Raw genomic sequence first — 11,418 nt, forward strand, 5'->3', positions numbered from 1 at the left:
TTCCTTTTTTTTTCTTTCGAATTAGCTTAAAAACGGAGTAACTTAAATAAGCATTTTCACTTTTAGAATTCATTACTACGTAGTTCAACTTAATTATAACTATACAATTAAAATCGTAAAAGAAATCAATAATCGTTCGATTACAGGCAACTTGACAACGAAACCGAAAGCTAGGCATTTCGCGCTGCTGGCTAATGGACCGGTTGTACCGGCTCTAGTAATTAATTATCTCAGTGTAAACAAACAAACGTACGAGTACTTTCGGAAAGATGGCGGCTTGATATTGGCGTAAATGTCGAGTTTCGCTTCTCTATGTTTTATTCTGTGCTACAACCACATGCTTTATCGTGTCAGTAAGTTCTCGGAAATAAATAGTAGAAGCACAATGTAACCATGCACTATAGAACTATTTACTCGCTAATCTCTAAACTGATAGAAGCATAAAAATGAAGGTTGCCGCACTATGACGAGTTGACGAAACAGATCCAACCTTGACTTACACGTGAGTCACTCAAATGCTAGTTACTGTTGTTATTTATAAAGCCCGTATTTATATTTTTTAGTACTTTATACGTGTTTAAGATGGAAACTACAGACCAAGAAATTGAAACGTACATTAAAGATGCCATGGACCACCAACACTTCTCGAAATATGCTATCGCTTTGACCGGTGAAAGTGAAAATTCTGACGGATTTGCTTCGCACATCAACTTTGCTACAGTTTCGGCTACAACAGAGGAAGGCATTGAAAAAACCATTGAAGTGGTTGTTAAAAGCAGCAGAAAAAATTTAATTCAAGCTAACCCAAGTCTGTACGGCAGGGAGGCGTACATATATGAAACCATTTTACCGGCGTTCACAAAATTTCAAATGCAAAATGACATAAAAGATATATTTGACTCCGTCCCAAAGTGTTACAAAACTATGTCTGATGATACCATGGAAGTTTTAGTTATGGAGAACTTGAAAAAGAACGGATATGATTTGTATGACCGCAAAAGGCCGTTGGATTTAAACCACCTTAAACTTATTTTGCGAGAATATGGGAAATTCCATGCTATATCGTTTGCTTTCAGAGATAAGGATAGAAGTGGTTTTGAAAAGTTAGTTACCAATTTTGACGATGTTATGATACAGTACTTTGTGGAATCCCTTAGAAAAACAATAAATGGGTACATGGCAAAGGCTTGCGATATCGTGAAAGAAGTGGGCGACAAGAAATTATACGAGACATGTTATAAAGTTCTACAAAAAGGCGCTGATGTTGCCGCGATTGAAATTATGAAAATCGTGGAGCCCGAGTCAGCTATGCTTCATGGTGATGGTTGGAATAACAACTTCGTGTATAAATATGAGGTAACATTATGTGCTATGGGGTGAATGTTATTAGATTAAAATTGTATACTTATAAGACAGTAAGACACCAAAGTCTTAGAGGAAATAAAAATTTTAAATACCTTTCCCATACTTAGATTGTTGGTATCAAAGAGCATTATTTAATTTTTTGATAGGATTTTTAGGAAAGTCTTTCGACTTTCAACCAGTAGCTACATTATTTACTCAAAAATTATTAAATTTTAACTATTTTAAATCCAAAATGTAGATATGCGACAAAGTTTGTTTCATATTTACTCTATCACTCAGGTTACCTAGCGTTCTGTAGCAATGATTTTAAAATTAAAATTCAGCCCCTAAAACACATGTATCCTGAAATCTTCAAGCCGATCTGCTTAAGAACTCAGAAATTTACTATTAAGATGCATCCCATTCATAATGAGAACCGCTGTATATAGTGGTTAAATCTTCAAACCTTAAATTTTTGATAGCAGAATAGTAGAACATGAAGATTACTGTTCCTTTCTTGTAACACCTACATCTGGGACAACTCAAGGGTCGAATTTAGGACCTTTATTATTTCTATTAATTTCTATTTCTATATATAAATGATTTTCCACTGAATTTAGTATGTTCTAAGTTATTTGATGATTTAAAAATTTACTATAATGTTCACAATATTGATGACCGTTTGATATTGCAAAAATTTATAGTTTCCATATAATATTAATAATATTGATTGCAATTGTTTAACTCGAATAACTGATCTCGGTGTATTATTTGATTAGAAAATTTAATTTTCTGCATATATTGAAAATGTGGTTTCTTCAGATAATAAAATGTTCGGCTCTATTCTAAGCAATGGTAGAGAATTCTCCAATATATTTGTTTTTCAAACATTATTTTTGTGTTTTCTGCATAGTAATACAGAATAAGGCATTTTTGCCTTACTATACAACATGCATCAGTCTAATTGAACGTGTGTATTTTTTTAGGTACTTGTATGGATAAAGGCATCAAAGCTTAATCGGTAGACATTAAAGAACTTTTTACTATGAATGTGCTATAACTAATATTTTTTTTTATTAGGTCACCTAATAATTCCAGTTTAATTTGTAGTAATAGTAATGTTAATCTTTCAACACTATCTGGTATATAGATGTGTCCTTTATTTTATAAGTAATAAGTAATTATTCTTTTATTAATGTTAATATTTCCCATCTATGATTTTTTTAACGTCTTGTCGGATTGTTTCTCACAAGTACCTTGTTAATCTTTGTAAATTGATTTTCGAATTTTGCTAAATAGCTAAATTCAGATTCTATTTAATGTATCAGCATATTTTCCTGCTATTGGGTGTGTTTACCTGCTAAAAATAAAGATCTGTCTATTTAACTATTAATTAAAAATAGTGTAAAAGTTTTGTTGTTAAGTTTTATGACTTAATTACTTTTATCATTATAAATGGTGTTCCGTTACACTTAGGTTCACTTGAGATATTTATTTTAACAGTGGATTTTTTTCAAGGTAATGAAACTATATCTTTGTTTAAAGTCACATTCCCATCCAAAAAAACAATATTGCGTATGAAATACTACTGAGAATATGCTCTTGTACTAGATCTTACGTGGATAGCTTTCTGAAGTTAAAACTTGAAAGTTGAACTTAGTAGGGATGGTATTGATTTTCAATCAAAATTTCCCTAACTTTCGCCTGATTTTCTTGGACCAAGTTGTTGGATTCTCACGATTACCAATAAGTATCCCTAACCTTTCAGTGAAACGTTCGAAGAACAAACGCTGCCGCCGCTATATTGTTAGCACATTCCCCGTAAACTGTAATAATGTACAACTTGACCAAATTCACCTTGTCCTCGAGCTCCCACAGCTGCTACTAATGGCAGTGACATTTTTTTTATATATTTAAAGATTTAATATAAAACTTTAATTATACTATTATTAAGATCTCCTGTCTTTGTCCCTTTCACCGCAGGTTATTTTCTTGATATGCTCATCTAGAGGACAAGATCAGTTTAGCCAAGCTGTATACTACTGCATTATTGTAACAAGTACGAGCTATAATATCACTTTAGGCAACCTACAAAAATAGTCACGTAAACGTGTCTAATTGAGAAAAATTTACACGAATTTACAACATTTTTCTTAGTAAAGAACAGGACCTGAATTAAAATCATTTGAAACTGCGTTTGTTTCCAAAATATTTATTTTGGAATTTTTTGGAAAATGTTACGCTGTATTAGAAGCAGCCCCCCACTTAGAAAACACTCTGTATACAAATGTTGCATGTGTTCTGTCTTATTTTTAATAAGATTAAGCGTATAGTAGTTATATCCTTTACTGTAGTCCTCATTTCTATCTTATCGTTTGTGTATAGTTTAAAACTGAACTTTGCATTTTTAGAATGTGTACTGGAATATAATGTCCTCTTTTTTCAGGGCTCTAAGGTTCCATCAAAGGTTGCTATCTTAGATTGGCAGCTAGCACGTCTACATTCTCCGGCCTTGGACATATCCTACCTCATCTACGCCACCTGCTCAGAAGAAGAATTAAAACATTTCGACGAACTGCTGGAAACCTACTATTCCAGTTTTTCCACGTTTTTAACAGAATTGGGCAGCGACCCAGAAAAACTGTTCCCTTATTCTACTTTGCAAAAGCATTGGAAGAAGTACTCTTTGTTTGGAGTATTAACGTTAGTTGCATATTTACATCTAATTTTATGCGATGACGAGGAAGTGCCCGATTTTGATGAATGTGATGATCAAGCAGATTATACAGAAAAATTAATGGCTATTAAGATTACAGAAGAGTCGGAGTATCGGAAAAGGCTCATTGCAGCTATTAGTCATTATTGCAGCTACATAGATTCATGAGCCTGAAATTAATTCCACCGTACTAAAACAAATTGCTTATAAACAAAGATTATTACTCATTGCTTAAGTAAATAAGTAATTATCTGTTGCAATATGTTTTTTTTTTTAATTTCATTTAATTGTAAGCCTATCTAGGTAAAGTTCACAATAAGAATTATGTATGTACTTACATATGGAAATCTATGAGATTGGCTATCGTCTAAAAAAATGCATAAGATCCCATATCAATTCCAAATGTTCAGTTAATAAAAAATAGTTTTCAGTATACAATTGTTGAGTAATGATTTCTAGGCAGGGCTTGGTCATACATATTACATTGTTAGGAAAACTGAATTGGCAATCAAATTAATTTACTATTTACAAATGATGTAAAAACAGGGGATTGGCTAGTTGATAGAAATAATTTCTTACGTTTTGCTACGACTAATTTGGAAATAGAATCTAGTGATTGTAAATGCAGAGAAGATTCAACAAAATGAAAACTATCGCGTTGATTATGTTTAAAGAGAAAAGATGGCGACAAAAACAGTCTGTTTCAGTTTATCTGCCCTAAAACTAGCTTATCATTTCAAATTCAACAAACTAAGAGATTGACAAAGTGAAGAAATTAGCGATTTTAACATCAACACCTTATAAAAAAAGAACTAGGTGAATCTCGTGCAAAAATAAATCATCTAAGGTAAAAATTATCAAATGAAAGACAGTTTGTTGTTCCAGATTAATAAAAATAAATAATAAAAAAAAATAGTAGGTATGCAACCCTAACAGTATGGAACGTGCTACAGACAGTGGTCCTGATTGTACCGTATTAGTATATTATTTGATAAGTGTGGTAAAAACCCAGTTACCACAAGTATGTGCAATAAGTTATCTTTAACCGTGTATTTTTTTTAGAAATATTTGTTTCAATTTAAAAAAACGCCAGTGTAGCCTTTTTATATGGTCTGTAATTTTGAATTTGATAAGAACTATGTCTCTGTCGTTAACAATATTAAAATCATCTTAACTTGTTCAATTTTTTTTTAGATCTTATATACTTGTTGCTGCGGTGACATAAACAATGCGTTGTTGTTAAAATCGCCATATTGTTTATATCTTTTACTGTGTCTAGTATTTAATTTTGAAAATAAGAAAATGGATTCGAACGATTTTGAAGAAGAGATGTAAACAATAGTGAAAAAAGCGATAGAAGCTGGAAAAGTCTACGGAGTATGAAAAGGAATACAAAAGTTTCACGCAATGGTATACTATTAATGAAAATATTAGGTTATTTCGCTGACCATTTTAAAACCAAACAATCTTGACTGGTGCTACGACTCCATACTGAAAACCATTTATTTATAAAAAAATTAGTGGATTCGATTTTTTTGCATGATCACCTCCGTGAGATGTCCTTGAATGAGGATCAAAATGTTACCGGCGGTAACCTGGTCACAATTTTTTTAAACTAATTTTTTTTAAAACAAATTGCAAAAATAACTTGTTTTAAAGTATTGAAGCATAACAAACACAAGAGTACATAAGGCAGATTAAACATTAACAATATGACTAGAATTCCTAAACAAATTAATGCCTTTTATAGAAGTTTACAGAAGGATCAATATTAATATCGACATCGCGCACCCCTCCCTCATCTTTAATGGGAAGCATTTATCTAATCACGCGAATAAATTTAAATTGGTTCTAAAACGATTTTAATAGATTGTTATCAGTTACAACCGCATAATTATTTTGACCACTTTGTCAATCATAATTCTGGCACTTATGAATCAAGCGCTGCACCCTTGGCATTACAACCAGTAAGTCCTATTTAAGTGTCAACGGTGCAGTGTTTTGCAATTATCAATATTGTGCGCAGGGCTTTTCAGCAACAAATATGGCAACTACAGTCCAAGAAATTAAAACATATATTAAGAAAGCTCTAGAAGACCAGCGTTTTCTGAAATGCGAAGTTGCCTTAACCGGTTCCAGCGAAAATTCTGACGGATTTGTCTCAGACATTACCTTTGCCACAGTTTCGGTTACTACAAAGGATGGCATCGAGAAGACTATTGAAGTGGCTGTCAAAAGCAGCAAGAAAAAATTAATCCAAGCTATTCCAAGACTGTACGGTAGAGAGGCATACATTTATGGGGCCGTTATACCGGCGTTCACGGAATTTCAAATGCAAAATAACATAAAAAATGTTTTTAGCTCTGTCCCAAAATGCTATAGAACAATATCCGATGAAACCGTAGAAATTATAGTTATGGAAAACTTGAAAAAGAATGGATATGAGTTATTCGATCGCAAAAAACCATTGGATTTAAACCATCTTAAGCTTGTATTACAAGAATATGGTAAATTCCATGCCATTTCTTTTGCTTTAAGAAATAAAAGCAGATGTGATTTTGAAAAGTTGGTAACTAATTTTGACGAAGTTATGACACATTTCTGTATGAAATCTTTCAAAAAGACGATGCAACAGTGTCTCGTAAGAGCCTGTGATATCGTTAAGGAAGTAGGTGAAATGAAATTATACGAGATGTGTTATAAAATTGTGGAGAAAGATGCTTACGTTGCTATGATTGAAATTTTGGAAACCGAAGAGCCCATGTCGGCTATTCTTCATGGTGATGGTTGGAGCAACAACTTTATGTATAAATACGAGGTAATAAGCTAACTATTCATTTTGGATGTGTATCAAGTAAAGTTTTAGACAGATTCTATTCTGACATTATTTAAATACATAAAACAGTTTTTAATTATGGGAAAATTGGAGATCGATGATGGAATCATTCTCTGTCGACGGGTCAAACAAATAACTTAATTGCTTTGAATTTTAATTAATGCCAATTGTTAGAATATTCCCTTGAGTCCAATCAACATATTTCGTTGTACCTACTTAATAATAAAAAACAATAAAATTATTGTTATACTTTTGTTACTGAAATTTAAGTTATTATTTTCTTATGCGTATATCAAACTGTTTAAGAATTATTATAAATTTCATAGTCATTTACACATTAATTAAATATATTTCATAAAATTCTACAGTAGGCTATTCGCTTTGTGGTCGCAACACTTGTACTGTGTCGGGTGTCAAAAATACATTTGAAGTTGATGAATTTGTAACAATTCAGTATCAGAAAGGCAGATGGGGGTCCACCCAAAACAGAAAAAATTAGTACGTGTTCTACGAGATAGAAAAGTTTAGGGACCTCTGGTCTAGAATATTTTTCAATATTTACATTCTTTTTCACATCCAATATGATTCTCAGCATGAAGCAGTAGCACCAAAGCGAGCAAGATTTTTTGGTTTTAAAATTGTCAGCCAAATAATTAATTAGAGTATTTTCTTTAATGCTTAGTGCTTTTTATGGGACACACCATTGCGTGAAAGTTTTGTATTTCTCTTCATATCTTACCCTAGACTTTTCCGGCTTTTGATGCTAGTTTCTCTATTTCTGATATCTCTCCTTCAGAAATGCTCGAATCTATTTTTTTACCAAAATTAAGTAAAATGAAAAAATGTAATGTAAAAGTTGGATGATTTTATTATTATTAAGACTAGAGAGTTAGTTGTCCAAATTTCAAATTACATCATGTATCAAAAGATACAGTCGTGTGAAGATATTTAAAGGGTCATTTTTTTTAAATCAAACAAATATTTTAAAAAAATGCGCGATTGTAGATAAAGTACCTGCATAATACTTGTGATAGGTAACTGAGATTTCTTGTGCAAATGACCAAAATACATCATTGCCCCTATCATTCTAAAATTCGAGAACATTAACATTTTTTCAAGTTGGTGATTTGCTGGGAATTCTGACATCGGATTCGGATTCAGAGGGTCAAAATGCACTGAAATACATAGATCAGACTTGACGCTGTTAAGCTATACCTGGGTAATAGAAGCTAATTTATCAATTTTGTTTACGTTTAAGTTTTTTAAGGTTAGGAAGGATTTGTGACTTTATGGCCCAAATCTGACTTCGGATTCGTGTTCAGCGAGTCAAGATATATGGGAAAATAAAAATCTAACTACTAGTTTCAGCCGCTTTGTCGATTTTGTGTTTCTTTTTGATGTTAGAAAATTCTAGTGATATGCTGGGCTAATTCTGACATCGGATTCGAATTTAGCAGCTCAAAATACATTTTGTGAAGCTGTGTAATTTAAGAAAAAAAATTTCCATTCTAAGTTGTCTGATAATCCTGGTATGAGATATGTAGTGATGAAGGGAAAATATTACAAATAAGTAATTAAATATCTCGAAAAACAGATTATTAAAATTTGGGCAGGCCACTCGAGATATTTGCGCAGATTTGATATTTTTCAAAAACTTTAACACAGTATATCTCGAAAACCATTTTTTTTACCTAAAATTATGTAAAGGATTACCTTTATTATGGGAACTTATTTAAGAAATACTCCGTATATCTTATAGTCCGGTCAAATTAGACCAAAAAATAAGAGTGAAGGTACATAAATTTACAACAAGCTGAAAGTGAGTAAAATAGTTTAAAACATAATTAAAAATAACATATTAAAATTCCTCATCGTTCCGGTACTTGGAAAAAAATTTACTCGAAGTCAAAGGTCAACAAAATGGGTTTTTCGCGATTCAGCTAAACGGTAAGCTTTATCATAAAATTACTTCAGACAAAAATTGTAGACCATAAAATTATCTATAAAAAATGCATCAATACTTTTTTTCCTAAGAGCCACCGTTTCTGAGACATAACGATTCAAAAAGTTGTAAAAGTTGTAATCGTCATAATATGCATAAGTACGCCACTGTAACTGTAAAAAGTGATGCAGTGCTAAATGTGGTTGCAAAAAAGTTGGATTGTCTTGTTCTCTGACATGTACAAGTTGTCAAGGCCGGTCGTGTTCTAATGTTGAATCACCAAGAGTAGAGGATTCGTTTGATACCAACGAGGAGACATGCGATACATCACTATTGACGCAATTTACTTACACCCTGAATGAAGAAGAAGAAGGAGAAGAAGAAGAAGATCAAGAAGAAGTATTTGAAGGTTATGAATTAGACGAATAAATTCCACTACTTTTTTTTTTAATTTCCATCGCTTTTATCATTTCCAACCCTTGCTAATAATGCTGTTATTATGCAATAGTTTCAAACTAAACAGAATCACAACAGACCTGTGGAATAGGCCTACTGGGGAAACCACGTTAAAAAAAACGTGCCAAGTACACTACCTCATAGGTGGCGTGGAAACGTGTGCATATTATGACGATTACAACTTTTTGAATCGTTATATCTCAGAAACGGTAGCTCTTATGAAAAAAAGTATTGATACATTTTTTATAGATAATTTTATAGTCTACAATTTTTGTACGAAGTAATTTTATGATAAAACTTACCGTTTAGCTGAAAACCGCGAAAAACCCATTTTTTGACCTTTTACCTCGAGTTAATTTTTTTCCAAGTACCGGAACGATGAGGAATTTTAATATGTTTAATTATGTTTTGAACAACTTTACTCACTTTCAGCTTGTTGTAAATTTATGTATCTTTGAATGTCTAGATTGACCGGACTATTAGATATTTTTTAAATATTGAAAGTTTTCTTTTAAGGGCTCTAAGAATCCATCAAAACTTGCTATCCTGGATTGGCAGCTTTCTCGTCTTCATTCTCCAGTTTTGGACTTATCATACCTCATCTACACTACCTGTTCGGGGGAAGAATTAAAACATTTCGACGAGCTACTGGACACCTACTACGCCAGTTTTTCCGCATTTTTAACAGAGTTAGGGTGCAACTCAGAAAGTCTGTTTCCTTATTCAGCCCTACTAAGGCACTGGAAGAAGTATTCCTTATTTGGGTTGTTGACGGTAATTATGTATTTGCATTTGTTTCTCTGTGAAACCGAAGATGTACCTGACTTAAGCCAATGCAAGAATGAATCAGAATATATAGAGCAAATGATGGATATTAAGATTACAGATGGACATCAATATCGGAAAAGGATTATTGCCGTAATCAACCATTATTGCAGCTTTAGCGACACATGAAATGTTGTAATAATATTCTATATATGCTATATGTACTGTTTAATACCTACGTTTGTTCGGTATTTTATAATTAAAATAAAACATTGTAGTTCTAAGGCCATTTATTTATATATACCTGTTTTAGTTAAAAGGAAAACAAGTTTATTTTCTTAAAAGTTAATTGTACAAGGTACGTGGGACAGAGATTAATGACAGACTACTGACGTCAAAATAGAACTATTACGCCAAATATGCTTTATCTGAATGTTGCTTCTTTTCGATCTACAGGGTGTTAAAAGTTGGAAAATTGTTTTCAATTTTTTGGAATATCTTCAGCATCTTTGAACCGATTGTCTTGAACGTTTGTATGCCTATGTTTTCTGAGGTGGTAAATACGAAAATGATAAGTACAACATCTTGAAAAGCTTGTGGTTAGGTTGTCTGTTATTTGAATATAACTCCAAGTACTTCGCTGCTGTATGACTACCACAATAACAAATCACAAACGAAGAAGAACTAAACTGTATAGTCTTTATAAGTTGCTTAGAACTGATATAAGCAATACATGACATTTCATTGACAGCGGCCTACTTTATTTAAGTCTTCTTATTTAAAGGCGTATAATTTTGTAAAACAATTGTAAATCGTCTTTATTTCGGAAACGGAAAGTTTTCGATTATTAACAGATATAGGTACTCTTTTTTTAGAATTTAACTTAGTTTAATAATTTCTTATTAGAATTTCAGATTTTTGAGGGAAAAAGTTTAATATACTTTTACTCTGACATAACACTACAAGTAGCGCCCCCTAGAACTGATAGTTATCATTTTTGTAATTACTACCTCAGAAAACATAGGCATATAAACATTCAAGACAATAAGTTCAAAGATGCTCAAGGTACCTAGTTCCAAAAATAAAAAAAAAATTAACTTTAACACCCTGCAGATTGAAAAGGAGCAACGTTTTGCATTGAGCAACGTTTGGATTAATCGTTTTATTTTTCACATCCCTGTTTTCAAAGTAACAAAGCTGTACATTTAATTTGTAATACCTAGACATCGGAAACGTTGTGGCGTCAGTCAAGTAAATAAACAGCCAGTAAACGGCAATGCGCGTTGTAGTAGCAGAAATCAGCCGTGTGCCGCTCTATGCTTACGATACACAATGCTACTGACTACCATAAAACACGTG

At 32.3% G+C, this 11,418-nt stretch overlaps 2 protein-coding genes across 3 annotated transcripts; both read left to right on the forward strand.

Annotated features, from left to right (window-relative positions):
- Positions 1–261: 261 nt before the first annotated feature.
- On the forward strand, positions 262–4,493 carry LOC108904810. 2 transcript variants are annotated; one of them, XM_018707487.1, is made up of 3 exons: positions 262–502; positions 564–1,356; positions 3,791–4,493. In XM_018707487.1, the coding sequence occupies exons 2-3, from the start codon at positions 583–585 to the stop codon at positions 4,226–4,228; spliced, it is 1,212 nt and encodes a 403-aa protein (XP_018563003.1). In that variant the 5' UTR covers positions 262–502; positions 564–582; the 3' UTR covers positions 4,229–4,493. The 2 variants fall into 2 exon arrangements, with proteins under 2 accessions (XP_018563003.1, XP_018563004.1); XM_018707488.1 differs by having other exon boundaries at positions 583–1,356.
- Positions 4,494–6,065: 1,572 nt separating this feature from the next.
- LOC108904800 lies at positions 6,066–10,248 on the forward strand. The gene is made up of 2 exons (XM_018707476.1): positions 6,066–6,878; positions 9,811–10,248. The coding sequence occupies exons 1-2, from the start codon at positions 6,105–6,107 to the stop codon at positions 10,246–10,248; spliced, it is 1,212 nt and encodes a 403-aa protein (XP_018562992.1). The 5' UTR covers positions 6,066–6,104.
- The last annotated feature ends 1,170 nt before the right edge of the window (positions 10,249–11,418 follow it).

This window comes from Anoplophora glabripennis, unplaced genomic scaffold, assembly GCF_000390285.2.
Source record: "Anoplophora glabripennis isolate ALB-LARVAE unplaced genomic scaffold, Agla_2.0 scaffold104, whole genome shotgun sequence".
In the NCBI taxonomy this organism is placed as follows: Eukaryota; Metazoa; Arthropoda; class Insecta; order Coleoptera; family Cerambycidae; genus Anoplophora; species Anoplophora glabripennis.

Excerpts from the sequence above, each read along its gene's own strand:
- LOC108904810 (XM_018707487.1), top strand. The coding sequence starts at position 583 with ATGGAAACTACAGACCAAGAAATTGAAACGTACATTAAAGATGCCATG. Across the intron at positions 1,357-3,790 it reads ACTTCGTGTATAAATATGAG|GGCTCTAAGGTTCCATCAAA; the intron begins GTAACATTATGT and ends CTCTTTTTTCAG.
- LOC108904800 (XM_018707476.1), top strand. The coding sequence starts at position 6,105 with ATGGCAACTACAGTCCAAGAAATTAAAACATATATTAAGAAAGCTCTA. Across the intron at positions 6,879-9,810 it reads ACTTTATGTATAAATACGAG|GGCTCTAAGAATCCATCAAA; the intron begins GTAATAAGCTAA and ends TTTTCTTTTAAG.